Here is a 27995-nt window from a genome sequence, read left to right on the forward strand (position 1 = left end):
AGCCATGAAATAGTTCCTTTTCTGCTCACTTCTCACCACTGTGAGAAACTGCCTTTATTCCTGCCTTCTTTCTCAACACTTCTCTGCTTTCTTATCCAAGCTCTTCTTTCTAGATTCTGCTTCCTTACCAAGCATCCAACCTCTTATTCGCCTCACACTGACCCACACAGAGCTCTTTTTCTTCTCTGTTCTTACCAGTCAGGGCCCTCTGCTTTTAGAGATCTCCCTTCTGTTCTTGCATAAAAATAATCACTCCCCATGTGATTATGTTATCATCATTCATCTTCTTTTTCTGGAGGGAAGATTATGAGAGGAATCTTGTATAGACCAAGGTAGCCTCAAATTTACTATGTTGTCAAGGATGACCTTAAACTCCTGATCCTCTCCCACTCCCCCCGCCCACCTTCCAATTACTGGGATTGTAGTTATGCACCACCATACCTGATCTCTTTTCTCTTCTTAAAATGTTTCACTTAATGTCTTCCTTTTCTTCAACTTCAAATAACAATCTTGGAAAAATCATACATTTTCATATTTTGAATCTATCTCACATATTAGAGGGCCAGAAAGGGTTATATTACTTACTTTCCATTAACCATGTTTATTTTATAGTATTAATTGTCTGGATAATTAAGAAATAAATTAGTAGACTACTATTGATGTTCTTATAACATTGTTTCCTTTAAATTATGCAAATGTATGCTAATTCTTTGCTTTCAATGGCAGGTGGTGCTAGAAGTAAACAGTGAATTTATTGTTGAGGTAATGTATAATAAAACTATTTCCTCTACTTATGGTTAAAACAAAATTAGATTTTTACAATATATTATATATCAAAATTTGAAATATTTGAACTGCAATTATTTAAATAAAAAGTAAGCAAAAGAAGTCAGTCAAACAGAAATAGCAATGGCAAAATCTGTCTTTCCATTCTTTGAAGGCATAGTTCACAGCTCAGTATCTTAGTACTTCTTCAAGCCGTGTTAGTGGCTTGTTTGCAGGCTTTCCAAAATGTGGCAAAGCAATTGAGGCTTTGAAGCACATCAGTGGGAAATACTACTGATGGGCTTTGACACAGGGAAAGATGCAAAAAGTTAAAAAAATACGTAATTGCAGCTTAGTGGACCAACGATCTGCCTCCTTTTAGAATGGGGCTCATGAAAGAAGCCTACAGATGGACACTTCCTGTGGTGTTTATCTTTAATATCTTTAATATGGTGGGGAAATTTCCATTATTACCCCCACAATAGCTACAGAAAATAAAACTCATTTCAAGTCTCTGTTCACAAAGTAGGAAATATGAGATATACTTTTCAGGTATTGTCATTAAAGTAAGCAGACATGCAGACACATGGTTCTTGACAGCAGCTGCATTCAAGGGCTTCCTGCAATGGTGGCAGTTATAGGGTTATAACAAAGCCTTAGTATAAATAAACATGTAGTCATCTATATCTCAATGACATGTCAATGACGTCCAAAAGATAGATACACATATGCATGTCTTTATGTATATATGCATATGTTATGCATGTAGTGCAATTTCTAAGCTCTCCAAAAAAAAAAAAAAAATGCTGGACGTGGTGGCACACGCCTTTAACCCCCAGCGCTCGGGAGGCAGAGGTAGGAGGATCTCTGTGAGTTCGAGGCCACCCTGAGACAACAGTGAATTCCAAGTCAGCCTGAGCTAGAGTGAGACCCAACCTCGAAACATCAAAAAAAAATAAATAAAATCTTTAGCATCCACCACGAACAATAGCAACATCAAGCTACAAGGAGACAAACATCCCCAGAGGCCACCAAGGTAGCCACAGGATTGCTGCCAGGGCTGTCAGCTCAGTTTAAAATATCCTTCCAGCTAGGCCCCGCCTTTAATCCCAGCACTTGGGAGGGAGAGGTAGGAGGATCGCTGTGAATTCAAGACCAGCCTGAGACTGCATTTTAGTCAGTACTAGAGAGAGACCTTACCTTGAAAAACCAAAAAGGAAAAAAAATATATCCTTCTAATTGCATAATCATACTTTTGTATCTCAGCCACAGTTAATAAGTAATGTCCTTATTAACTAGAGAGAAAATTCCCTCCTTTCTTTTGGTGCACACAACCTCCATTTTGTGTGAAAAACACTCACAAGGAGCAGTGAAAAAGCAGCAACTGTGGGGTTAATACAGTCTGCTCAGGGCTCAAGGGACCCTGAGGTAGACAAGGCCTCTTTCGGAGGAGGATGGATGGAATAAAGAAAACCTCCATCATGTGGAGCAAAAAGACCCAAGAGCACCAAGCACAGCTAAGGAAATCCACTTCTTGAGGATATTGTTGCTAGTAATGAAACGGTCCCCAGCGCAGCTCAGAAGGGGTGGGTATATTATGTCTACCCAGAGTTGTGAATTGGAAAATTGATTCCTTTGTTCCTTGAGTTTCACATGATTATTTCTTTGGGGTGTGTCTTACAACACCAGATGACTGCACTAAGCACAGGTGTTCTGATGCTGTAAGAAACACAAGGCTTTTTGCTTTAGGTGAAAGAATTAGACATAGAAAATGGCACTACAACGTGGCAGACCGTCAGAAGACAGAAGCGGGAGTGGATCAAGTTTGCTGCAGCCTGCCGGGAAGGGGAGGACAACTCCAAGAGGAACCCAATCGCCAGAGTGAGTGATGGGGCGAGCAGGAGGAGCCTGGTCTCACTGCAGATGCAACTCTAGAATATTTTAGGCGCCTACAGCCTTTGCTGCCCCATAGCCATTTGTATTACTGAAACGCTTCTAGAATACGCCAAGCTGGGGACTGAAATACGGCCATCCTAGAACACAGACTTGGATCTTAGCACACGTGGCTTTATCTATTTATACACAGTCAATACTGCGTGTATATGCTGTAGGAAATTATGATCGCTGAACATTCATTTTTTCTATAGTCCAGGGCTTATTGCATATAGCTAATTAAAGAAAGTATGGTTGGCATTAAAAATCCCCATCAGACCTCTTGATCCTCAACCTGAGAGAGTCTTAACAGGCTTCACAAGCAGGGGCTACCACTGAGGAATGAATGTCATAGGAAGAATACGTACTTGATTTATCCATGAAAACCAGGATCTGCATATATCTGGGCATCTTCACTCTGGACCATCTTTGAATTTAAGAAAAGGGTGATGAGCCGGGCGTGGTGGCGCACACCTTTAATCCCAGCACTCGGGAGGCAGAGGTAGGAGGCCACCCTGAGACTACATAGTGAATTCCAGGTCAGCCTGAGCCAGAGTGAGACCCTACCTCAAAAAAAAACAAAAAAAAACAAAAAACGAAAAGGGTGATGCACCAAAATCCTTTCCTTACAGCCTCAGGATAAGAACAAAGAGCATGGAAAGATGGCTCAGTGGGTAAAGTGCTTGCTGCACATGCATGAGGACCTGAGTTCAAATCCCCAGCATCCCCGTAAAATACCAGCCATGGCAGCCCAAGCCTATAAACCTATAAGCCTATGAATGGGGGAAGTAAAGATGCAGAACCTCTGATGCTCTAGGTTCAGCAAAGGACCCACCAAGAGTCTAGCCTCCAGAGTGTGAAGCTGTGCCAATGAGATTAGCAAGAGACTCTGTCTCACAGAAGCTGGAAGAAGAGCACAGATGATACTTTGAGGTTGTCCTCTGACCTCCACACATGCATACTACAGTGCATGCACACCCATACACAAACACACACACACACAATTTCAAGAGAATTGAAGTCATCTAAAAAAAAAAAAACACTAACGATTCTAATTTCTTCTGCTACACTGTCTATGCATTCAAAATCAGATAATTGATTGCTCAGTATAGTGTTAATAATAAGCACTGAGTGTGTATAAAACTTATGCATATATTGAATGGGCAGGGCTTATATATATGTTGCCTTGTATTACCTATAAAGAGCCTATAAGATAATGTAATGTGGTACTGGTAGGTCAGTGATTATAAAGTTAAACAAGACTGTCATGATGCTATCTTTCAAACGAAGCCCATCTGGCTGCAGTGCCTATTTCCTCGTCATTTCACTGCACTCTAAGGTTCAAGATCCCAAGTAAGATCCCAATCCTAGGCATTTTCTTTATAGATTCGATCAGACTGTGAAGTGAACCAGAAGATTACATACCGAATCTCTGGACCAGGGATTGATCGACCCCCTTATGGAGTGTTCACCATCAACCCGAGGACTGGAGAAATTAACATCACCTCAGTGGTGGACAGAGAGATAACCCCACTTTTCCTGGTAAGCCATGGCAGGGTGTCTTGATTTATTCATATTATTTTTCTCCTCTGTGATTTCCTTTGGATAAAAAAAATAGTAGATTGAAACAAAGGTTTCAAGGGTTAGAAATAGGGTGAAAATCAAAGTTGATGGTTTAGGATTCTCATATGTATTGCAGCTGCAATGACCAAATGTCCTGATGACTATTAGGTTACTGGACTCAAAGACAGTCTGAACTCATTAAAAAATATTATTTCTTTGCATATTTCCTCGTGCATTTTCAACATTCTACCTGGTTTCCCTCGCTGGAGAGTAAGGTTTCTTTATGAATTTCCACAGATCTATTGTCGAGCTCTAAACTCCAGGGGAGAAGATTTAGAGAGACCTCTGGAGCTCAGAGTCAAAGTCATGGATGTGAATGATAACCCCCCAGTCTTTACACAGAATGTGTACACAGCCAGCATCGAAGAAAACAGTGACGCCAGTGAGTAGAATGCCTCTGTCTTGTACTGTGTTAATTTCTTCAGCTCTGAAGTTCTAGAGAGTTGAAATATTGATTGTTTGATATATCACAAAAACTCAGGGCTGGCGAGATTACTCAGTACTTAAGGCAATTGCCTGCAAAGCCAAAGAACCCAGGTTCAATTCCCCAGGACCCACATAAGCCAGATGCACAAGGTGGCCCATGCATCTGGAGCTCATTTGTGGTGACTGAAGACCCCGGCATGCCCGGTCTCTCTCTCTCTCTCTCTCTCTCTCTCTCTCTCTCTCTCTCTCTTTCTATCTTAAATAAATAAATAAAAACTCACATTGTACTTTGAATAAATCCCATAAATTTTAACATAACTCAGAAAAAAATCATGTCTAAAATGCTAAATATCCTCTCAGTTATAGATTTTCAAAATTTGTCTATATATATACATATATATATATATATATATATATATATATATATATATATATATATATATATATGTTGGGTTTTTGAGGTAGGGTCTCACTCTAGCTCAGGCTGACCTGGAATTCACTATGTAATCTCAGGGTGGCCTCGAACTCATGGCGATCCTCCTACCTCTGCCTCCCGAGTTCTGGGATTAAAAGCATGCCCCACCACAGCTGGCGTTCCGTGTATATTTTATATATGATGTGTCTGCACTATGTGTGCACTAGTCATGCCAGGGTGCATCGTGTGTAGAAGAAGCAGAGGACAGTGTTAGGGTTAGTCCTTACCTTCTGCCTTGCTTGAGGTAGCATCTCATTGTCTGCTGCTGCATAGGCCAGGCTAGCTGGCCTGTGAGCTACTGAGAAGTATTTTATCTCTGCCTCCCATCTCCCAGCAGGTGCACTGGAATTTCAGACATGTTTTACCATCACTTCTTTTACATGGGTTCTAGGGATTCAAACTCAGGTCCACATTCTTGCTAGCAAGCACTTTTATGAACTAAATTATCTCCCCAGCCAAGTAGAATAGTCTTATATATATGATTGAGTCAGTGTTCAGCATCTTCCTCAGAGATGACTGGGTTTGTGATGAACCAAATGAGTCAGCAGAAGAAACCATAAAAGACCCTGTTTTCTGTCCCTGTCTGTCATCAAGAAACCATGGCTGAATCACACTAGAGAGATGGTAGAGGCTGGATTATCCCCATTAGGTCACTCATCTATCTGCTAGGCAGCAAGGGATGTTCATATTCTCTCTCTCTCTCTCTCTCTCTCTCTCTCTCTCTCTCTCTCTCTCTCTATCTATCTCTATCTCTATCTCTATCTCTATCTCTGCTGACACCCATTTCCAAATCTAACATCTCTTCTGTCTTCCTTTTGTCTTTGTTCTTTCCTTCCCACTCTCATGGTTTTTTTACTACTTTGCTTTCTCTTCTCCCTAATGTGTCTTTACCTTTCAAACCTACATTTGCCACTATGACTTTAGATATGTATGAGAGAAGAGTATATAAACACAAAGCGTCTTTAACATACAGAATGGGAAGACATGGAGAGGAAGAGAGGGAGAAGAGAGGCTTTGCCTAAGGTAAGCAACACAAAGCAAGAGGGACGCCAAAGTCCTTCCTTGCTGACATACTTCAGAGCAACCTTGGTCAAAGAAGAGACAGGGAAATCCATGGCCAAGTCCTCCCCAGTGTTCATTAGCAGTCTATTAATGCTTCCTCATGAGAGGATGGTTTGGACAAATGCCCACGGGACCAGGATACATCTTCATAAACCATGAAGACCTTGAACCTGGGCTCTTTCTATTCTATTGGTGTTCTCGAGTGGGGTTTTCATTTTGAGGCCTGGCTAAGAGGTAAAATACCGGCTAGTTCTGAAAACATCTGCCCTGTGGACAAGTGACCTTGTTGATTTGCCATTATACCTGTCTTTTCTCTTCGTGAACATTTAAGAGGTTCCTATTTTTATGATCAAATCTTTTTAATAATTGCACATTTTTTTGTTTGGCAAAAAGCTGTTATCTTACAGTATCACCAGTAGTAACTCCCTGCTATCTATCTGGAAGAGGTCAATGAAAAATATGGTGTTCAATAGCTACTTGCAATGTTGAATTTAACTAAGCTATAATTTTTCCCAATTAAATCTTTTAAAATAATTTTATAGAACAGCTGCCAAAACTAATCTGATAAGACCATTTCCTGTGGCTTTATGATAGTCCACTGCACTTCTTTTACATACACTGAAGTTCACTAGTTTTTCTAATTTACCATTTAATTATTAAAGGAGTGTAAGTGTCAACAGTAAGGAATTTTATAGATGCAAACTAATATTTTTTATAGTCACTGGAATAGGTGGTGAAAGTCACTGATATGTTACAGTAATATATTCGCATGAGATACTCAGAGAGGATTCAAGAGGAGGCCAACCACTTTTCTTGTTATGCCTAGTGATTTGATGGATTGATTCGAATAGAGTTGTAATCATTGCCTGCCTCCATCATCCCTTCCAGATGCACTGGTGGTAAAGCTAAGTGCCACCGACGCAGACGAAGACAACCACCTGAATTCTAAAATTGCGTACAAGATCATCTCTCAGGAGCCTGCAGGTGCACCCATGTTCATGGTCAACAGATACACTGGAGAAGTCCGCACGATGTCCAATTTCCTTGACAGAGAGGTAAAGCTTTCTATGTGTGAGTTATAACAAGCAAACAATTAAACTTTGGAAAGACAAAGACAAAATCATGTATATATTTCCTTAGCCTAAAATGCACATTAAGGAAGAAAAAAGTTCCAGTCATTTTTAATGACTATTAAAAGATTAATGACAAATATTTCATTTGATCTATCTATAAAAAAACTAATGGCATAAGGATGTGCTTGATTCTACTCACTACAAGGTCTAAGTTTTATATTTCTCTTTTCATTAAGCAACATAGTATGTACAGCCTACTTGTGAGGGGCTCAGATCGGGACGGAGCCACGGATGGGCTATCCTCTGAGTGTGACTGCAGAATCAAGGTTTTAGACGTCAATGATAATTTCCCCATCTTAGAGAAAACTTCAGTAAGTTATTTCTCAAGTACTTTCTTTTTTTCTGAGCTGCAGGCAATCAGTTTGCTTTCCTGCTGCTTGGGGACCTGACTCTGTCACAAGAGTGATGCATAAACCCTGGCATATCTTGTGTATAACAACACACTTTAATACTGCACATTTGCTGTTGATTCTCTAATCCAATCAAACTTTCTCCGTAAGAGAATACATGATCTATTCCATATAGTCTGCTCACAAAAATGTGTAAATTTGTTCATCTATAAAGAATAAAAATACGTTTATATATGCATCACTGAATTGTTGAATTAATTCTACCAGAGACCCAAACATTCTCAACTACCATTTTCATCTTGAGGCATAAAAAATTACAAGCTCCAAAAGAACAGGGCCAAACTTAGTTTGCCACCAGTTTGGGTAAAAATAAATAATATTGATCATTTCTTCCATGATGTCCATGGCTATTTTCTGCTATAACAGCAATCATTGAATTCTATTTCTGATTGAGTATATGCCATTTCATAGTGGCAGAAAAGTGTTAATATGATTTTTTTGTATTTTAGAAGGAAATTATGTGTTAGTAAATCTTTCTTTCTTCCTTGAAATTGACCTATGTCATTGCAGTACTCAGCAAGTATTGAAGAGAACTGTTTGAGTTCAGAACTGATACGGTTACAGGCAATTGATCTTGATGAAGAAGGCACTGATAACTGGTTGGCAAAATACTTGATCCTCTCGGGAAATGATGGAAACTGGTTTGACATTCAAACAGATCCACAAACCAATGAAGGAATTTTGAAAGTCATCAAGGTACAGTACAGGATCTGTGTTACTTCCTCCCAGAGGAGTTTAAAGTGAATCCTAGACATAGACTCTGCCTTCAACAAAATCCTCCATAACCTTGAATAATGCTTATACCCACAAGCTTTTTAGAGTGTGTGAGAATAGCAACACCATATTTATTACCAAGAAAAATAAGGCTACTTTGTTTCCACAATGCTTAAATATGTCATGATAAGCCGGGCGTGGTGGCGCACGCCTTTAATCCCAGCACTCGGGAGGCAGAGGTAGGAGGATCACCGAGAGTTCAAGGCCATCCTGAGACTACATAGTGAATTCCAGGTCAGCCTGAGCCAGAGTGAGACCCTACCTCGAAAGACCAAAAAAAAAAAAAACAAAAAATATGTCATGATAAAAGAAAAACACTCCAAAATTAAATAACAGATGCATTAGCAACATAATAGATAGTGGTACAGGTGGCATGATACAAAACATAATCATTAGGTAAATGAAATACGACTAATGACGAGATAAGATGAGGTGAGGTCCTTTTGATAAGGCTTCGTTCAAGGAATGAGGTCTGAGATCTTATAAGAGAAGTTGCTCTTGTCTATAATGAAAGCAATTACAATACTAAACACCACCGCCTATGCTATGGTGTAATAGTGTAAGTATGAATGTTTTGCACGTATTTCCTTATTTAATCTTTATAATTCTGAGAAGAAAATGAAACAAAAGAGGAAAGTTAACTCTTTTCAGTTCACTTGATGGCAAATGACAAGCACGGGATCCAGCCAACTCTCTTGATCCCAAAGTCGTGTTTAAATGCCACCTCCACGTAATCCAGGTTTCAAGAAAGAAGCAGTGTTCTAGGGTTCCATGCAAGCTCACTTCTGTAAACTCCTTCCCAGGTGTGTGTGACTGAAGGATGATGATGATGATGATGATGATGATTTGTTTGTGCCAGGAAATGTTCCTTCCTAGAAAGCACAGCACATGCAGTCTGGCAGGTGTTTAACCAGACCTCTGCTACAAAAGTGATTGCTATCACACTCTCCTTGGTGATGCTAGCTTCTAGAACTTTATTCTTTCATTCTCAGTTCTAAAATGGTTCAGAAGCTGGGTGTGGTGTATGCCTTTAGTCCTAGCACTTGGGAGGCTGAAGTAGGAGGCTCATCATGAGTTTGAGACCAGCCTTGGCCTACAAAATGAGTTCCACGTCAGCCTGGAACCACACAAACAAAACAGAATGAAATAAAAATGAAGAACACAATAATTCAGTGTTCACTCAGAGCTGGCTAGGAGAGAGCTCAGCAGGAGAAAGCCTAGCTGAGAAAGCATGAGGACCTTGGTTTGGTTCTCCAACAGTCACAGAAAAACCCAGGCATGGCCACACAAGCCTGTAACTCCAGTGCTGAGGGAGGACGGACATAGGAGGATTGCTGGGGTTCACTGATTAGACAGTCTTACCAAAAACAACAATAAAAAAAAAAGTGCACAGGGCATGTCAGGTGAATGTAGTAATCCCAGCACTTGGGAGGCTAAGGTAGGATTCCTGTGAGTTTGAAAGGAAAAGAGGCAGGGAGGAAGGAAGGGAGGGAAGAGGGAATAAGGGAAGAATTAGGAAAAGAAAGAAAGGATGAAAAAGAGGAAGGAAGGGCTGTCATAAGAAATGTAAGCCCCAGGTTCAGTAACAGACTCTGTCTCAAAGAAAGAAGTCAGAGGAGCTATAGAGGACATCCAGTGTTCTTCTCTGGCCTCTACATGCATACACATAGGGCAAGTACATCTGCACACACATCCGCATGCATGCATCCCACGTGTGTACACCCACACACACCAAAATTTTATAAAGAGCAGCTAGAGTGTGCCTCATCAAGTAAGAGCACTTCTCACACAAGCATAAGGGCCTGAGGGGGCTGGAGAACACCTGATTCCTCAAGCCTCTGTAAACAGCCGGGCACGGCCACCACACACATCAGCCCTGTGGGCAACAGAGATCAGAGAATCATGGGGCTTGTGAAGAACAGCAAGTTCAGGAATAATTAAGGCTCTACCTGAAGAAAACAAGCAGATAAGCTATAGAGGAGAGACACCCAACCTTCTCCTCTGGCCTCTACACACAAGCACAAGGGGTGCATGCATCTACACACGCATGTGCAAACACCATACGCACACATCCACAAAAATAGAACTAGCAGTATCATATCAAATTAATCAGACAAAAAGAAAAGAAAGAAAAACACTGAGCACGGAAATCTAACAGCTTTATTTCCATATTAAAACTTTCAGTAACTAAAACCTTCCCAGAAGCCTAGCCCATTTGTGGAGAGATTACCTTCCAGATCTGGTTTTTTTTTTTTATTATTATTATTTATTTATTTGAGAGCGACAGACACAGAGAGAAAGACAGATAGAGGGAGAGAGAGAATGGGCGCACCAGGGCTTCTAGCCTCTGCAAACGAACTCCAGACGCGTGCGCCCCCTTGTGCATCAGGCTAACGTGGGATCTGGGGAACCAAGCCTCGAACCGGGGTCCTTAGGCTTCACAGGCAAGCGCTTAACCGCTAAGCCATCTCTCCAGCCCCAGATCTGGTTTTTGATCACCATTTCAACACACATCTGTGCTGGGAAGTGATTATTCTGTAGTCTTGCCTTATACAACAGAGACAAAGTGCATGCAGCCTCTTGGTTCTCTCCAGGAAGAGTTGCTGGAGTAAGCAGGCTTCCATGACTCCACAAACACCTCTGCCACACCCAGTCAGAAAACCCTCCTACTTGTAAACAACAAATGTAACACTACTCTGCTTTTGTTCTATTTGACTTTTGCTATCCCTCCCCTCACCCCATGAGTAGCTAGGAGGGCTCTCTCCCAAGGGAAACTCCATGTCCAAGTGCATTATTCACTTTAACCCTGGGCTCAGCATCCTGGGCATGGGTCCATTCTGGGTTACTGCTAATGTGGACAATTCAGGCATCCTGGGGACATCTGTGACAGAGGTATGAGTGCTGTCAAAATCTCAAACCTTAACAACAGTGTTAGCTATGATTCAAATGAGGCATGCTGGACCACCTCCAAACAAATCCCCAGAGATTTCCTGCAAATATTTCTGTCTTGTCAGCAATACTGGAAAAATTTACTCCAAAACTTAAGAAAATATTTGTGATGTGGTAAAATTTTCCAGTAGGCTACAGAGATCTTAACTTTGGTTGTTGGAAAAGGAAAAATAAAATAAAAGGAAGTATTGAAAATGATGCTTACTTAAACTTCCAGAACACTTCTGCACAGGCCTGGCCCAGCACTCCCTGCTTTTACAAGGGTTTTCACTTGTGACCTTTTATGTCCCCACATCAATCACTCTGGATCAAAAGAGTCCATTCACCTTTTATCCAGAAAACCAGTTCAAAGGTGACTTTTCTCAGGGTGCCGCATTTGCATATTTAAGTGTGCCCTGTAAAGCAGTCTCTCTGTCCACCAGACGCAGTGTAATCAAATTATAGTGTAGGACTGACTACGTGGTTCTGAATCGTTACAGTAGTTTGCATCATTAAAAAATAATTACATGCTTCATTACATCATCACATATATTGGCACCTTCATTCTGCCATTAATACTTCTAAGAGATTCTTAGATGTGAATTCTACAAAGCAACTCTGGGTCCTACGTATCCATTCAACAGTTTCAGGCAGTTTTTGTTCCATCCTAAAAGGGCCTCATTTGAAAGAAATGCCATTTTTAATTTTAAGGTTTTTATGGAAGAAGTTCCAAGTTCCAAAATGTAACTGGAACGTCACGGACTTGGGAGCTGGAAATGTAGCTCAGTGGTGGAGCACCTGCCCAGCATGTGCAAGGCCCTGGGGCCTATCCCCAGCATCACAACAAACAAGCAAATCAAGCTAGGACTTAAGTGACATACAAACGTGACTGTGCAAAACATTTGAGTCATGGGTATGAAATGCCTACTACTTGCACTAAGCAAAATTATTTCCAGTTAAAATCTGAATTGTACAGTTGCAGGTCTTTGTTCTTGTGTGTTCACTGCGGATTATTATCCTATATTTTTTAAAAAAAAAAAAAAAAAGAGTCTTTGCTGTTTCAGAGCTGGTGTTGTTCTCTCCCCGCCCCACCCCCATTATTTCAGATGCTGGATTATGAACAGAAGCCCAACATTCACCTCAGTATCGGAGTCAAAAATCAAGCTGATTTTCACCATTCAGTTGCTTCTCAATTCCAAATGCACTCAACCCCTGTGAGAATTCAGGTAGTTAACGTAAGAGAAGGACCCACCTTCCACCCGAGCTCCAGGACTTTTAACATAGGAGAAGGGAGCAGAGGAAGCTCCTTAATGAATTACGTGCTTGGCACATACACAGCCGTAGACATGGACACGGGGAACACGGCCACGAATGTCAGGTAGGACGCGCTCTGCTCTCGCTGGTGGGCGCAGCCCTGTCCGGACCGCGTGCGCGTGCTGTGCTGTGCTGGTGGCCAGCGCTCTAGGCGCTTTTGGTTTTTCTCTTCTCGTTTGTTATAGAGGACCAGCGCAGCATCTGAAATTTTCTTAGATTTCTTGTAGTAGTGCTTTAGAGGCTATAAGTGCTCCCATTGAGTTATACCATTTTTAAAAATTAAAGTATCACTGAAGTTGCTATGAAAGTCTGTTTATCTTTTGTTTCCCCTAACTGTAGCTGATGATTGGGCCATTCTGATTGTATTAAGTTCCTTGGGCCGGCTTTAAACAGCCGGGTCCCGGATTTGCCAAGTGTCTCTCCCACTTGGTACCCTGGGAAAGGTTGTAATTTTCTGGGTGGACATTCTTATAGAATATCGTCTTTAAAAAAATTTCAGATGGTCTCTTCTATATTGAAAGCATTTTTTATGTTTTCTGATTTAAAATTTAATATTTTCTTATAGATACCATACAAGAAAAGCTGAAGTAGAATGTGTAGGTTTTTTGCAAATGCTTTAACAGCTCATAAGAGTTTATATTTGTAAAATTAATATAGCATACTGCTACAAAACAGTTTTAAATTGTATTTTGAAAAACTTCAAAAAAGAATCACTGTCCATGTTCTTAAAATGGGTGCATATCTCTGAGACTAGTTTCTACCTTCTGCTTGACCTATGAGGAACAGAAATAGAAGGTAAAACACAGGGGTTTCAGAAAATTGATTGCATAAAGAGAAAGATAGGTGTTATAGGCACTAGATACATAGACTATATATAAATTAGAACTATGTCAAATATTCTGTAAATAACTATAGTGAGATAGGTAACTCTTCTCAATACTTTCTCTCTCTCTCTCTCTCTCCTCCTCCTCCTCTTCCTCTTCCTCCTCTTTTAGAATGAACAATGTCTGTAAATGTAATGATTTTATCAATTGAAAGACTTGAGGAAAATTGTGGAGATTGTTTACAGGAGATAAAGGAAAAAGAGGATCAGATAAGTGCACTGAAGATTTGAAATTATGCCTGGTACATACAGAGAATGACATCTGCTTCTAATTAGGTCAAGCACTTTAAATCCATTATGATATGCACTGGGAAAGACAGAGAGAGAAACTTAATAGACATTACCATGAGGCCTTAAGTGAGCCAGCTTGAGATGCTCTGAAACCAACATCCTAAATACACACATAGCAAGTGTACTAAGTTGATCACATGTAAAAATTACTAAATAGCACCACCACGAAAAAAAATTACTAAACAATAGTTGTTTTTAAAAACAAATGAAAGGTATTTGACATAAGTCAATATGATAATTTAATAAGTATGCCTGAACTAAATTCATGCATTTTATTATATACTATATAATCTGAAATATAAAGGAGAATGAATGATGAAACTTTGTCGTAGGTTTAATACACACACATACACACATATATATTTAAAACACCAAGGTTATTGTCATGATAAATTACACACAGTATGTAAGTTTTTTGTACTGTAGCTATGTAATTTAGTAGTACTAACTTTTGTGGAAGTGTAATGATAAATTCTTTTTCAATTTTAAAAACAGGTACATCATAGGGCATGATGCTGGCAGCTGGTTAAAAGTTGATTCGAGGACTGGTGAGATACAGTTTTCTAGGGAATTTGATAAAAAGTCAAAATATATTACCAATGGGATATATATAGCAGAAATCCTGGCTATAGATGGTAAGAAAATTTCTGTTCAATACATTAATAAAATTCCTAGTATTTTGGGCAGGCAAGATTTCTCAGTGGTTAAAGGCACTTGCTTACAAATACTGCCAGACTGGGTTCAATTCAAAAGCTACCTACATAAAGTCAGACATGAAAAGTGGCACAATTTTCTGCCATTCACTTGCAGAGGCAAGAGGTCCTGGCACACACACACACACACACACACACACACACACACACACGCAAGTAAATAGACAGTTTTTAAAAACTCTTCCTACCATATTAAATGTTGTAAATACCATTCCAATGTTGATATTTTAAATGACTCATAATTTATTATTTAATGGTATACTCAAGACTTATAGAATGTTTTAAGCACTTAGATCAAAAATTGAAATTTATTATACCTATTATAATTCACACTTAATGATAATTAATTTTAGCTTCTTCCAAACAGGAATTGCATGTAGCTTATAGTTTAAAGCTTGAAAGTTAAAATGTGTATGAATAAATTTTTATTTTTTATTTTTTATTTATTTTTGTTTTATTAATTAGCTTGTACTCAGTGAAAACAGTCAAGTTGTTACCATTGTTAGCCTCCTCCATATCCTACCCCCTTCCCCTGGCCCCTCTGTGTTGAGGTGTATGAGTCATGCATTGTGGAGTTAGCCCACAGTTATGGGTAGAAGGAAATGTCTCTGCCTATCATGACCCAACATGTGGCTCTGACATTCTTTCTGCCCCCTCTTCTGAAAAATTTCCCTAAGCCATGTTGGGTTCATTTGGGTCTGCTTTAGTGATGAGGTGTTGGGAGCCTCTGTGTCTCTGGATATCTGATTTGGTAGGAGTTGATTGTTCTTTGTGTCGATCTCCTTCACCCTTGTGCTGGTAGCAGGTTCAGCAAGAAATACATTTTTATTTTTATTTATGACTTCATATCCTGATTACAGCTAACCCCACTTATAGGGTATGTTAGGAATGTTTACCTAAAGCAAGGGCTAGAAGCTATGTGCAAAGTTCATGGTGAAGTCACCTTACAGGGAAGCAATGTGCCCCAATGTAGTTGTTTTAGAGACATCAAAAATGAGCTCAAATGAGAAACCTAAGTGAGTGGTAGACAATCTCACCAGTTGCTCTGGGCCAAGAGAACATAAGGTGATTTCAAATTTAAGATTTAAATTTTAAAAATTTACAAGCACAGATGCACTGACTTAATTTGTAGTTGAGCCAATTCTCACTTGGCAAATAGAAACAGAAATTTGTTTATCAATAGTTAATGATTCCCAGCCGGGGGTGGTGGCACACGCCTTTAATCCCAGCACTCGGGAGGCAGAGGTAGGAGGATCGCCGTGAGTTCGAGGCCACCCTGAGACTCCATAGTGAATTCCAGGTCAGCCTGGGCTAGAGTGAGACCTTACCTCGAAAAAAAAAAAAAAAGTTAATGATTCCCTAGACCAGTGCCTAGTCATTACAGAACAGAACAAAGAAAGCTCAGTAACAAGAAAAGAAGAGGAAAGATGGGTGTCCCAAGTGTGCACTAACATAAAATATACGTGGTAGGTTGGCATAAGTTTCTATCTGACCTTTATAGTACCAAAGAGAAAGTCGGATGGGCAGTGCAAGATTCAAAAAGGCATCATGGTTACACCTCAGAAACTTAGTCCACACATTCTGTTCTCCATCCTTTGAACTTTATGTCAGTTGTGTATTGAATGATCAATACTGTCTTATGTACTGTAAGCCTTCTGGAATGGTATTTTTTCTGAAATGGATTCTATTCACATTGGTCACATCTCATGTTTGTACACTGATCATGTGCTAAATTTTCAAAAACTAGCCCCAAAATAATCAGCTCCTGTGAACAAAGAGAAAATGCTATCACACTACAGCAAGCAAAAACTAAGAACAAAGGCCATCATTTATTCACATAAGCATGTATCTCCACTGGCACAGAGCTTTCCAGGTTGTTCTGTATGAATGGATTCATGGGCAGAGTCAGTCAGGAACGTTGGGAAATGAACCCCAAAGCAACAGCTTGCACCTTGGTTGACACCTCACTGGGCCACATGACAGGCACAGAGGGCCAGAGAATGACAAATAAAGCAGTCTCCTGTGAGATACTATGACACCCTCCTAGTGGGAGACCAAACAAGTGTCTGTGTTAGGAAGTCTGGTGCAAATGAAATATTGGACAGACTCTTGGTTTATCGCTATTCAACCAGCTCAGTGACTCTACGACTTACGTACACAGAAACATTTTTAAAAGAAATTCATTAACTTCTCAGAAGACAGCTTAGGTGGGTGATGCAAAGATGATAATACTCTAGCTAACAAGTGGAGAAAAACAAAAAGGCCTTCTACAGAGTAAAACAAAATGACAACATAGAATAGAAAAGCAGACTAAATCCAGACTCTATAAATTCGACTTTGGCCTTTTTAGTAAATTATGCTGGCCACAGTTTTGTTTCAAATAGATAGATTGGGGGGTGCATGAGATAGATTTATATTTGTTTTCAAAAATACTATTTCAGAAAGTAATAGGATGAGATTTAAATCAGTAAACAAGGCCAGGCGTGATGGCACTTGGGAGGCAGAGGTAGGAGGATCACTGTGAGTTCGAGGCCACCCTGGAGCTACAGAGTGAATCCCAAGTTAGTCTGGGCTAGAGCAAGACCCTACCTCAGAAAACAAATAATCAGCCCAGAAAATAACAGGAAAGATGCACATGCCATTCTTTTTAGTAAAATTTTTATTCATTTTTATCTATTTGTTTGAGAGTGACAGAGAGAAAGAGGCAGAGAGAGAGAGAATGGGCGCGCCAGGGCTTCCAGCCACTGCAGACAAACTCCAGACGCATGCACCCCCTTGTGCATCTGGCTAACATGGGTCCTGGGGAATCAAGCCTCGAACTGGGGTCCTTAGGCTTCACAGGCAAGTGCTTAACCACTAAGCCATCTCTCCAGCCCACACATGCCATTCTTTATCTCCAGCTACAGTTATTTCCACATGTGCTGGGTCAGTGAGGCTCCTGAATAGAAGGCTACAGGCTAGCTTACCAGAGCAGGCTGAGAAGAGAGAGCAGTGAACTTCCTCTGAAGGAGGACATGTCATTTTCTATCTTAATATATTTATTATTAAGATAATTTATATTATTAATAAGATAATTATTAACAGAAAGAGATGAAACTGAAAAACATTTTAGGAAGAATAAACAGAGTGCACAAAACAAAAAAAAACAAAAAAAAAAAAGAAAATGATTCAAAGAACTTGAAAGATGCCACTATGACTGGAATGAAGTTGACAGACAAGAGTGACCGCGGGTCCCTGAAGCAGACAGAAACCTGACAGGACTCAAGAGTCACTCAGGCTATTCTTGTGTCTGATGGCATCCTCATGGGACACCATTCCACCTAACACCCCTGATACTGTCCTTTCAGATGGCTCTGGAAAAACGGCTACAGGAACCATCTGCATTGAGGTTCCTGATGCCAACGACTACTGCCCAGTCGTCTACGCGGACAGAAGAAGCCTCTGCACCGACGCTCCGTCCGTCCTCATCTACGTCAGCGACCACTCCTTTGGGGCTCCCTTCACCTTCTGTGTCGTTGACCAGCCACCAGGAACAGCTGACATATGGAGCATCAGGTCCATCAACCGTAAGTGGGATGGAAACGTGCTCACATCAACAAAACGACTACCCAATAATCAGTAAAGTGTCTTAATAAAGCTTGCTGTCTCTGTCCACGATTCTTACACATTGTTATTTTTAAAGTTTATGAGCCAGGCGTAGTGGTGCACGGCTTTAATCCCAACATTCTAGAGGCAAGAGGTAGGAGGATTGCAGTGAGTTCGAGGCTATCCTGAGACTACATAGTGAATTCCAGGTCAGCCTGGGCCACAGGGAAAACCTACCTAGAAAATCAAAAACAAAAACACACACACAAAAAAGTTTCAGAGTATTTGAGGGAAATTCTCAACTTAGAAATGTTAAGATATTTCATTAATGCAGTCACAATTATGAGTCTATAAATAAATACCAGTTCACCCATCATTTTATACAGATAGGCAGTAAACCAATATTTCACCAGTTGAAATAAGCAAACTCCTTGACTAACTCAGTACATGTCATGGTTTCCTAGTCTGAATAACTTTAGGCAAGCCATGTAAATGTCTCAGAGACTCAGGAATCCCTCATTCATCTCAATCACATGTAGGAGTATGTGTGAGCAATGAACTTCTTTCTGGGTTTTTTTTTTTTTTTTTTTTTCCTTGAGGTAGCATCTCACTGTAGCCCAGGCTGACCTGGAACTCACTATGGAGTCTCAGGGTGGCCTCAAACTCATGGCAATCCTCCTACCTCTGCCTCCCGAGTGTTGGGATTAAAGGCGTGCGCCACCACGCCTGGCTGAACTTCTTTCTGTTGAAAGATATTAGTTCAGTTTATTTGTAAAATTTTAGAACCAAGTTGTCAAATATTACAAGAATGATTAAGCAAACCATAAAGCATATTGCTGACATGTGATAATGGTGGGCGCATGCACTTAGGAGGTAGAGGCAGAAAATCCAGAAGTTCAAAGTCATCCTTTACTATATATAGTAAGTTTAACACCTATCTCAAAACAAACAGACAAATGAATGAATAAATTAAAAGATGTGATATTATGCAATTATAAACATGCGACTTTGGGGTGTTTTGCTGTTGTTTTTATTTGTTTTTTGTTTGTTTGTTTGTTTGTTTTTTAAAGTAGGGTCTCATTGTAGCCCAGGCTGACCTGGAATTTACTATGTAGTCAGTCTCTCTCTCTCTCTCTCTCTCTCTCTCATAAATTAATAAAAATGAAATAAAATAACAAGACTTGGCGAGCTAAGGTTGTCAAGTCATCTTGGGTACTAATTAGGAAGGCTCCCAGGGAATTTTAACCCACTCTCTGTTTCCTCTTCAGAGACCGCTGCTCTCCTTATGACTGAGCAGGTGCTGTCCCCAGGACTTCAGCAAATCCCCATCATAGTGAAGGACAGCCACAACAGAGCCTGCGAACTGCCACAGATTGTGCTGCTAGACGCCTGCCTCTGTGATGACAACCGCATGTGCTTGCACTCGACCACCACGGGCATCTACACCGGCGACATCAGCTCTGTGACGCATGACGTATATGGGACTGTCACCGATGACCCGGTCAGGCAGTCAAACGTTAGGCTCGGACCGGCTGCAATCGGCATGATTGTCCTCGGCCTCTTACTGCTGCTTTGTGAGTACTGGACTCCCTCCTGCTGCCCAGCAGTTCTCAAGAGTAGAGCTGTCACGAGGCTCACTCGGATGGCTAGGCTCATCTGGCCATTTTCTTTCTGGTACTTATAGCACTAATAAGGGTATGAACCTAGTCAGTAACAAATGATAACTGTAAAAATCTAGGCTCAGTGATGATTCTAAAGGTTAGAAACATGCAATTCAATAAACATAGCATAATATAGAAGAGCACAAAATAATTTCTGTGATGGAAACCTTATCAAAATGCTTTCAGAGTAGCAAAGCAGGAACAGCTATCTCAGAAGAAGGAGGCTGGGGAAACCTTTTCAGAGGCGTGCATGTCGAGCAGGGCCCTGAAAGCTGAGGACTTTCATAGAAGTGGAATGTACTTGGGTAAATCCAGAAGGCAATGTAGAGTGAAGAAATGGCTCAAGCAAGCAGGGAAGAGACTGGCTGAGGGAAGTATAACCTAGTCAGAGACTGCAAGCCAAGCATGCATGTGTGAGGCAGTAGCTTGAATCTAAGTACCAAAAATAAAACCAAACAGCAAACAGTGCTTGAGGAAGAGACAGAAGAACCGAGCACACTCACAAAGCAAAAAGGAAAAGCTGTAATGTGAAGGCCATTGTGGAATCACGTGTGAAATATGCCTAAGGAAAAAAAAAAAAAAAGAAATATGCCTAGGCATATTAAATGTTCTGGGCTTTGGTCCACAGGCAATGAGGGATCAGCAAGGACGTAGAGCTCAGGTGACCTGCCCACTCCAGTGAAGTAGAATCCCAGAGCTTCAACAAGCCTCTGAACTCTGGTCATGGGAATGTCAAGGCCCCTAAGCAATACTCAGAAAAGGAGGTTCTCTTCACTTGATATTTTACTCCAAAACATGTTGGTCCCCAGAAGCCATCAGATATATTATGTATTTTTTTTTTTTTTTGGTTGCCAGTAAAAGCTTAGATTGCATGAACATTAGGTTCTAGAATTAAAGGAATCAAACTGCATTATTAACGTGCATTCATGAGTGAGCCCAATAAAAATGGTATCATTTCAAGTATAAAAAATAATGACTGATGTTTGGGAAGGCCTTTTGAATATAATCTGTCAGCAGGTGTGGTGGCGCACATCTTTAATCCTAGCACTCAGGAGGCAGAGGTAGAGAGATCTCTGTAAGTTTGAGGCTACCCTGAGACTACATCATGACTATGATCAGTGATCCTGCAAGGTTGTACAAAGATGACGAATAATTCTCCAAGTGATACTGGAAACTGTGTCCTGGAACGTATCCTAAGGCAACTTGGTAGGGATAGCAGATAATCTGCAACCTATTGCTTCTCAACCTTGGCCACATGTATGAATCACACAGAGGTCTTTGAACCTTATTTCTAACCCAAGATGAGACCAAGCATTGGCATTTTAATCCCTCTGGGTTAAAAAAATCAAGTATTAATAAAAGTTTCAGCAGGCTAGCACTGGAAATCCCATTGCTTTTCCTAAAGAAAGAATGAGTAGGAAGGAAAGGGAATTGGTCTATGAGCAAAGTCACTTGTGAAAGACCAGTAGATGTCAACTCACCCCTTTCTTGGGCAGTGTCACCCCTCTTACTGCTCATGTGCTGCTGCAAACGAAGACAGCCGGAAGGCCTGGGGACGAGGTTTGCTCCTGTGCCCGAGGGGGGAGAAGGAGTGATACAGTCCTGGCGAATAGAAGGCGCTCATCCCGAGGACAGGGTGAGTGGCCTGTCACTTTCCAAGGAAGCAACATGGGGTTTCAGTGGAAATTCAGCATACCTCAATGCCCCACAAAATGAATATATCATTTTTTAATACTGATGCACACAAGGGTCACGGCTCAATAGATAAAATGCTTGTTGAGCAAGCATGAGGACCTAACCTCAGATCCCCAGTACCCATGTACAAATGACACCATGTAGGCATGCTCCTATAACCCAGCACCAGGGAGGTGGAGACAGGACACCTGCTGGCCAGCTAGTCCACTTGAAGCTGTGAGCTCTAAGTTCAGACATAGAACCTGCCTCAAAAAATAAGGTGGAGAATGACTAAGAAAGACATCAAGTCCTAAACACTGGCCTCCACAAATGCACACACACACATACATACACATGTGCACCTGCACACATATTTGTGCCCATATATATATGACCATGCATACATGCATTCACACCACACACACACACACACACACACACACACACAAAATATTTAACATAAAACATTATTTTTAAATTGTTCTTTTTTTTTCTTGTTAGGATGTATCAAATATATGTGTACCAATGACAGCCTCCAACACCCAAGACCGCATCGATTCTTCTGGTCAGTTGATGCCAAATTCTGTTTTGATTTCTAAAATGCTTAAATCCATTAAACCAATCCAACTTCATGTAACAAAAGTAACTTGTAACACTAACATAGCTGTTAATCTCCTTGCATGACAGCATCTTCAGAGCCTAAACGACATGCATGAAATGACCTCTCAATTTCTCCCTCTAAAGCTACAGACAAGTGAAGTCCAACACAGCAGTTAAAGGGGCAAATTTTAAAACCGGGAGTTTGAATGCTAGCTCTGCCATTAATTAGTAAGTTGTATGTCCCTGAGCAAGACACAACCTTTCTAGATCCACTTTATTCTTCTTGAAATTAAGGTCACAATAGTACCTGCTTTCCAGTGTTGAAGTACAGAATAAATAAATACATCTGTTCTATGTGATCTCTAAACATACATGAGTTAGATATGACATATATGTCTATATATTTGCATGAAGTGTCATTATATATATATATATATATAATTAGAATAGTGCCTGGCACAGTGTACAGATTATTTTAATGATTATTTATAATAAAGACTGTTTACAAGGACAGAAGAGAGGAGAATAGAGAAGAGGAGAGGAGAGGAGAGGAGAGGAGAGGAGAGGAGAGGAGAGGAGAGGAGAGGAGAGGAGAGACAGCAAAAACTGCATTCTTCCAGCAGGACATTGACAAACTTGCTTTAAACTGGGTGTGTTTTATGCTCATCAGGTGCCTCATACTCCCCTAGCTTCATCAGCTCCACATGTACCACAGAATCCTGAGAAATACCCCGTGATGGGGTAGAGACTGAACTGAGCACAGGTGGCCCAGACATGAGATAGCTCAGTGATGATTCCTTAGTATCCCAAGCCTGTCCCTTTCCATGCAAAGAATTTGCCTTGTACTGGGCATTCCTGAGAGCTAGCTCTCTCATTCCCATGCAAGTGAAGACTGAGAGATTCAGCTGCAGGAAGCACGGGTGGTCTTGCTTAGGAGAGCCCCAGCAGATCCCACTCTCCCACAGATAGGCCAGCACATGCTGTGCAAGCGTTGAAGCTTTAAGTCCAGAGGCTGGGGTTGCACATGCGCAGGTAGACCGTGTCCCATAGATGCCTTCGTCCTTGCACGTTACTTCACTTTCGTCACCACACCTAGGGATTCCGAAGATAACTGGAGACACTCCTTGCCCTGTTTTCCAGAACCTACTTGTGTTGTATAGCAGTGAGACGATGCTGTGCAGGTAGAAGCAACTTAGGCAACCCAAGCACTGTGATGGGCACATTCTGTCTTTCCAGAAATCTATACCAACACCTATGCAGGTGGAGGAACAGTGGAAGGGGGTGTTTCGGGAGTGGAGCTCAATACAGGCGCTGGGACAGCCGCAGGCCTGGCAGCTGCGGGAGCAGCAGGCACCTTGAGGAAGAGGAGCTCCACCATGGGGACACTACGGGAATATCCAGACAGCGGCATGAACATGGCCTTCCTGGACAGCTACTTCTCAGAGGTAGGCCTCCTACTGGTTACGCACATTCAGACATGTGTCTACTTGCAGCAGGAAGAGCAATGGTAGTTGGCCTCTTTTGAAATACTTTGAGTAACTCTCAGTCTTATCCCAACCTTAAAAAAAAGTTCATTTCTTTTTACAATGCATAAAGCCAGGATGGAGAGATGGTTTAGCTATCACAGAGCTTGCCTGCCAAGCCAGAGGACCCAGGTTCAATTACCCAGGACCTACATAAGCCAGATATACAAGGGAGTACATGAGTCCAGAGTTGGCTTGCAGCAGCTGAAAGCCCTGGCCCTCCCATTTTCTCTCTCTCTCTCTCTCTCTCTCTCTCTTTCCCCCTGCCTCTTTATCTCTCTTTCAAATAAATTTAATTTTTTTTAATGCATAAAGCCCATTTTCATCAGTATTTCATATTCAGTTGCCATTAACACATCTTTATTCCATGAAAAAAAATGATTATCAGGATGGAGAAGTGGCTTAGTAGTTAAGCGCTTGCCTGTGAAGCCTAAGGACTCAGGTTCAATTCTCCAGGACCCACGTAAGCCAGATGCACGTGGTGGCACATGTGTCTGGAGCTTGCAGTGGCTAGAGGCCCTGGTGGGCCCATTTTCTCTCTCCCTCCCTCTCTCTCTCTCTCTCTCTCTCCCTTTCTCTCTCAAATAAATAAATAAGTATCCTTAAATAAACTGTTGATGACTATACATGAACAATATAATATCAATTATTAAATGATGGATCAATACCCTAATTAATGTATTCAACAAATTAGCACAAATAATATGTGTTCTAGAAGGAATATTTTTAAGTCATTCAGAAAATCACACTAATATTAATGAGTTCTAGCATTAATGTCAAAACTGCTACTTGGATTCTGTATCTTTGGTTATAGCCAGTGCTTTACAAAACACAGTCAAAACATGTTCTCCTTTCTCTAATGAGAACTGAAGCCATCCTGCCCAAAGCATTTTGGCTCTATTCTTAAATGAGGCTAGACCTTAGATCTCTGAAGAATGTTCAAAAGCTTGCTTCCTGTCATTTCACACCACACCACCTTCACCCCAGCCACCCGTGTGTTCCGTGCAAGACGTGACTACCCTCTTACCAAGGTGTCATTCAAAATATTGGAAAAGGTGATTTGATCTTGATTTTAGGATATTAAATCATTCATTCCCGGCTTGTTTTTGTTTTTCTGAGGTAGGGTCTTGCTCTAGCCCAGCTGTCCTGGAATTCACTATGTAGTCCCAGGATGGCCCTGAACTCACAGCAATCCTCCTACCTCAGCCTCCAGAGTGCTGGGATGAAAGGTGTGTGCCACCATGCCTAGCCAAAACCATTCATTTCTAATGAAAGAACTTTGAGTCTGGTGTAGGACAAAGGGAAAGTGATAAGATGGAGTATAAAAGGTACAATTACATGTAAAATTTTATTCTACAACTATTTGGGCCCTGAGCATTCAATTCACCTCTAACTCTCTTTTGCTTAATCTGTGTGTGTGTGTTTCTCTCTCTCTCTCTCTCTCTCTCTCTCTATCTATCTATCTATGTATCTATCTATCTATCTGTCTCTCTATCTCTCCTTTTAGTTACTTTATAATACAAACAGGAAGTGAGACTATATCAGCTGATTTCAAATGGCACACTGAAGACTGGATAAGACTTCATGGAAAGCTGGGCATGGTGGCACATACCTATAATCCCAGCGCCTGGAAGGATGTATGTGGCCAGCCTGGTCTGCCCAGTGAGTTCAAGAGTTACATAGCAAGATCATATCTCAAAAACAAACAAAAAACTATTGTCATAGCAGATGAGGGGAAGGAAAGGGAAGAGAAAGGGAGGGAAGAAGAGGGAAGGGGAGGGGAGGAGAGGGGAGGGGAGGGGAGAGGAGGGGAGGGGAGGGCAGAGGAGGGGAGGGGAGGGAGGGGAGGGGAGGGCAGAGGAGGGGAGAGGAGGGGAGGGGAGGGCAGAGGAGGGGAGAGGAGGGGAGGGGAGGGGAGGGGAGAGGGAAGAGAGGGAGAGGGAAAGGAAAGCTTAATAGAATTTATTCCCACTCCACTCTTCAAACAAGAAGGTCCCACTAGCTCCTGCTCTCGTTTATAGATTGGACACCTACACAAGATTTGAAGAAAGATTAAGTTTTTTAAAAAAAAATATTTTGAATCCAGATATGATAATACATGCCTATAATGAATGTCAGCACTTGCAAGGCAGGAGGACTGTGAATTTCAAGCCAGCCTGAGCTGTATAGGGACACAATGTTCCAAAAGAATGATACTAATTTGGAAATCCTGGAGGATACGCTCTGGGCGCCTTCCTTTCTGTCAAGCCTAGCTCTGAGATCCCCCAGCACTCTGAACTCAAGCCACATAAAACTTCATGAACCTCTGACAAGTCCCTGAAGCTCAGAGAGATTTGTTTTCTTAATATGTGTTTTCATTCTTAGTGGTCTATTATTAAATGAACATTTTGAACGTAACTAAATACACCTTATGTCTTAGTCACCTCAGAAGTGTTAGAAATGAGTCCAGGGTCTGAAAATCGCCACACAGTCCCAACTATATTGGCCAGACAATGTTTACTTCTGCAAAAGAGTGTACAGCCATAAAGCGTTCAGACAGGCAAAGGAGACCAGCAGAACATCCGCTGGTCTTTATTCCCTAGGGTTACTCTGACTCAGAGCTGGGCTTCGCAGTCTCATATGATTCACTAGATCATGAAGATGATGCCGTTTCTAGGGGAAACCTAAGGGAATGGAAGATTGAGGGACTTTTACCAACTGCAGAAATAGAAGCTTTGGTTTCAAGGAGTGTTGACTCCTCTGCTCTCAATGACTGTAAACGATTCTGGTCTTGAGGACGGCTGACTTACTAGGAAGGGGGGCTACCCACAGAAGAGTTTCCTTCCAGAACTGACTTTCTCTGTCTTCTAACCCTTGACAGAAAAGACAGAACCTCTCTCTCTCTCTCTTTCTCTCCCCCCCCTCTCTTTCTCTCTCTCTCTCCTGACTCATACTACTCACAGAAACAAGGGGGACTATAAATCTAAAAGATTTAAATATTATCTGATTCAAAACACAACAAAATATAGACTTTATCATTTGTTAGTTTTCAAATAGAAATATTCACATTTATTCCTGAAATTATTTTTAAAATATTTTTTGTTGATTGATTTTTTGAGGAGAGACAAAGAGGAGGGAGAGAGAGAGAATGGGCACATCAGTCCAGACACATGTGCCACCTTATGCATCTGGCTTATGTGGGTCCTGGGGAATTGAACCAGGTTCTTTGGCTTTGCAGGCAAGTGCCTTAAGTGCTAAGCCATCTCTCCAGCCCTTATTCCTCAAATTCTATGCACCAGTAATGCACATTCATCTAGTAAAACTTCAGTTGTTTAGTATTACATTAAAGTATTAATGTTTTCTCAATTGAATCCATAAACTCAGGTCAGAAGTCTCTATAGCAATGCTGTTATTTATTTTATGATCATTGTAAGGGGAGAAGCATAATTTTCTATCTCTCATCTAATTTTAGAAAGCATATGCATACGCAGACGAAGATGAAGGCCGCCCAGCCAATGACTGCTTGCTCATTTATGACCACGAGGGAGTGGGGTCTCCCGTGGGCTCAATTGGCTGCTGCAGCTGGATTGTGGATGATTTAGACGAAAGCTACATGGAAACTTTAGATCCGAAATTCAGGACCCTTGCCGAGATCTGTTTAGACACAGAGATCGAGCCATTTCCTTCACACCAGGCCTGCATACCAATCCGTACTGACCTCCCTTTGCTGGGGCCAAATTACTTTGTCAATGACTCTTCAGGAATGACTCTCTCGGAGGCTGAATTCCAAGCAGAAATGGCAGCACCTGAACCCGTGATTCACGGGGATATCATAGTGACGGAGACCTACTCCACCACTGAGCCATGTGTGCAGCCCACTACACTCGTTTTCGATTCCCAGCTTCCACCCAATGTGGTAGTAACAGAAACAGTCATGGCACCCGTCTATGACGTTCAAGGGAATATTTGTGTACCTGCTGAGATAGCCAGCACACACAATGTGTACTATGCTGAGAGAGTGGTATCCAGCCCCGGTATGCCTGACGTGAACACCAGTAACATGACAGATGCTTGTATGGGCCCTGTGATGGCTGGTGGTATTTTGGTAGGGCCAGAAATTCAAGTAACACAAATGGTGAGTCCAGACATTCACATAAGCCAAACCATTGGCTCTACCTCTCCAATGACATCTCGACAAAGAATAACACGATACAGTAACATACACTATTCCCAACAGTAAGTGT

General features: G+C 41.3%; 1 protein-coding gene across 1 annotated transcript; it reads left to right on the top strand.

Moving 5' to 3' along the window:
* The first annotated feature begins 699 nt into the window (after positions 1-699).
* Dsg4 (desmoglein 4) lies at positions 700-27991 on the top strand. Its single transcript, XM_004654851.2, has 15 exons — positions 700-762; positions 2515-2646; positions 4084-4239; positions 4558-4702; positions 7172-7338; positions 7593-7727; positions 8337-8522; positions 12635-12906; positions 14512-14651; positions 18077-18295; positions 19583-19888; positions 21472-21611; positions 22151-22214; positions 23486-23694; positions 27224-27991. Exons 1-15 carry the CDS (start codon positions 700-702, stop codon positions 27989-27991), a joined length of 3102 nt encoding a protein of 1033 aa, XP_004654908.1.
* The last annotated feature ends 4 nt before the right edge of the window (positions 27992-27995 follow it).

The sequence above is a fragment of the Jaculus jaculus genome, chromosome 15 (assembly GCF_020740685.1).
Source record: "Jaculus jaculus isolate mJacJac1 chromosome 15, mJacJac1.mat.Y.cur, whole genome shotgun sequence".
NCBI classification, from domain to species: Eukaryota; Metazoa; Chordata; class Mammalia; order Rodentia; family Dipodidae; genus Jaculus; species Jaculus jaculus.

Coding starts and splice junctions, on each gene's coding strand:
- Dsg4 (XM_004654851.2), top strand. CDS start 700: ATGCTAATTCTTTGCTTTCAATGGCAGGTGGTGCTAGAAGTAAACAGT. Junction 8,523..12,634: donor GAATTTTGAAAGTCATCAAG/GTACAGTACAGG, acceptor CCATTATTTCAG/ATGCTGGATTATGAACAGAA. Junction 21,612..22,150: donor GCGCTCATCCCGAGGACAGG/GTGAGTGGCCTG, acceptor TTTTCTTGTTAG/GATGTATCAAATATATGTGT.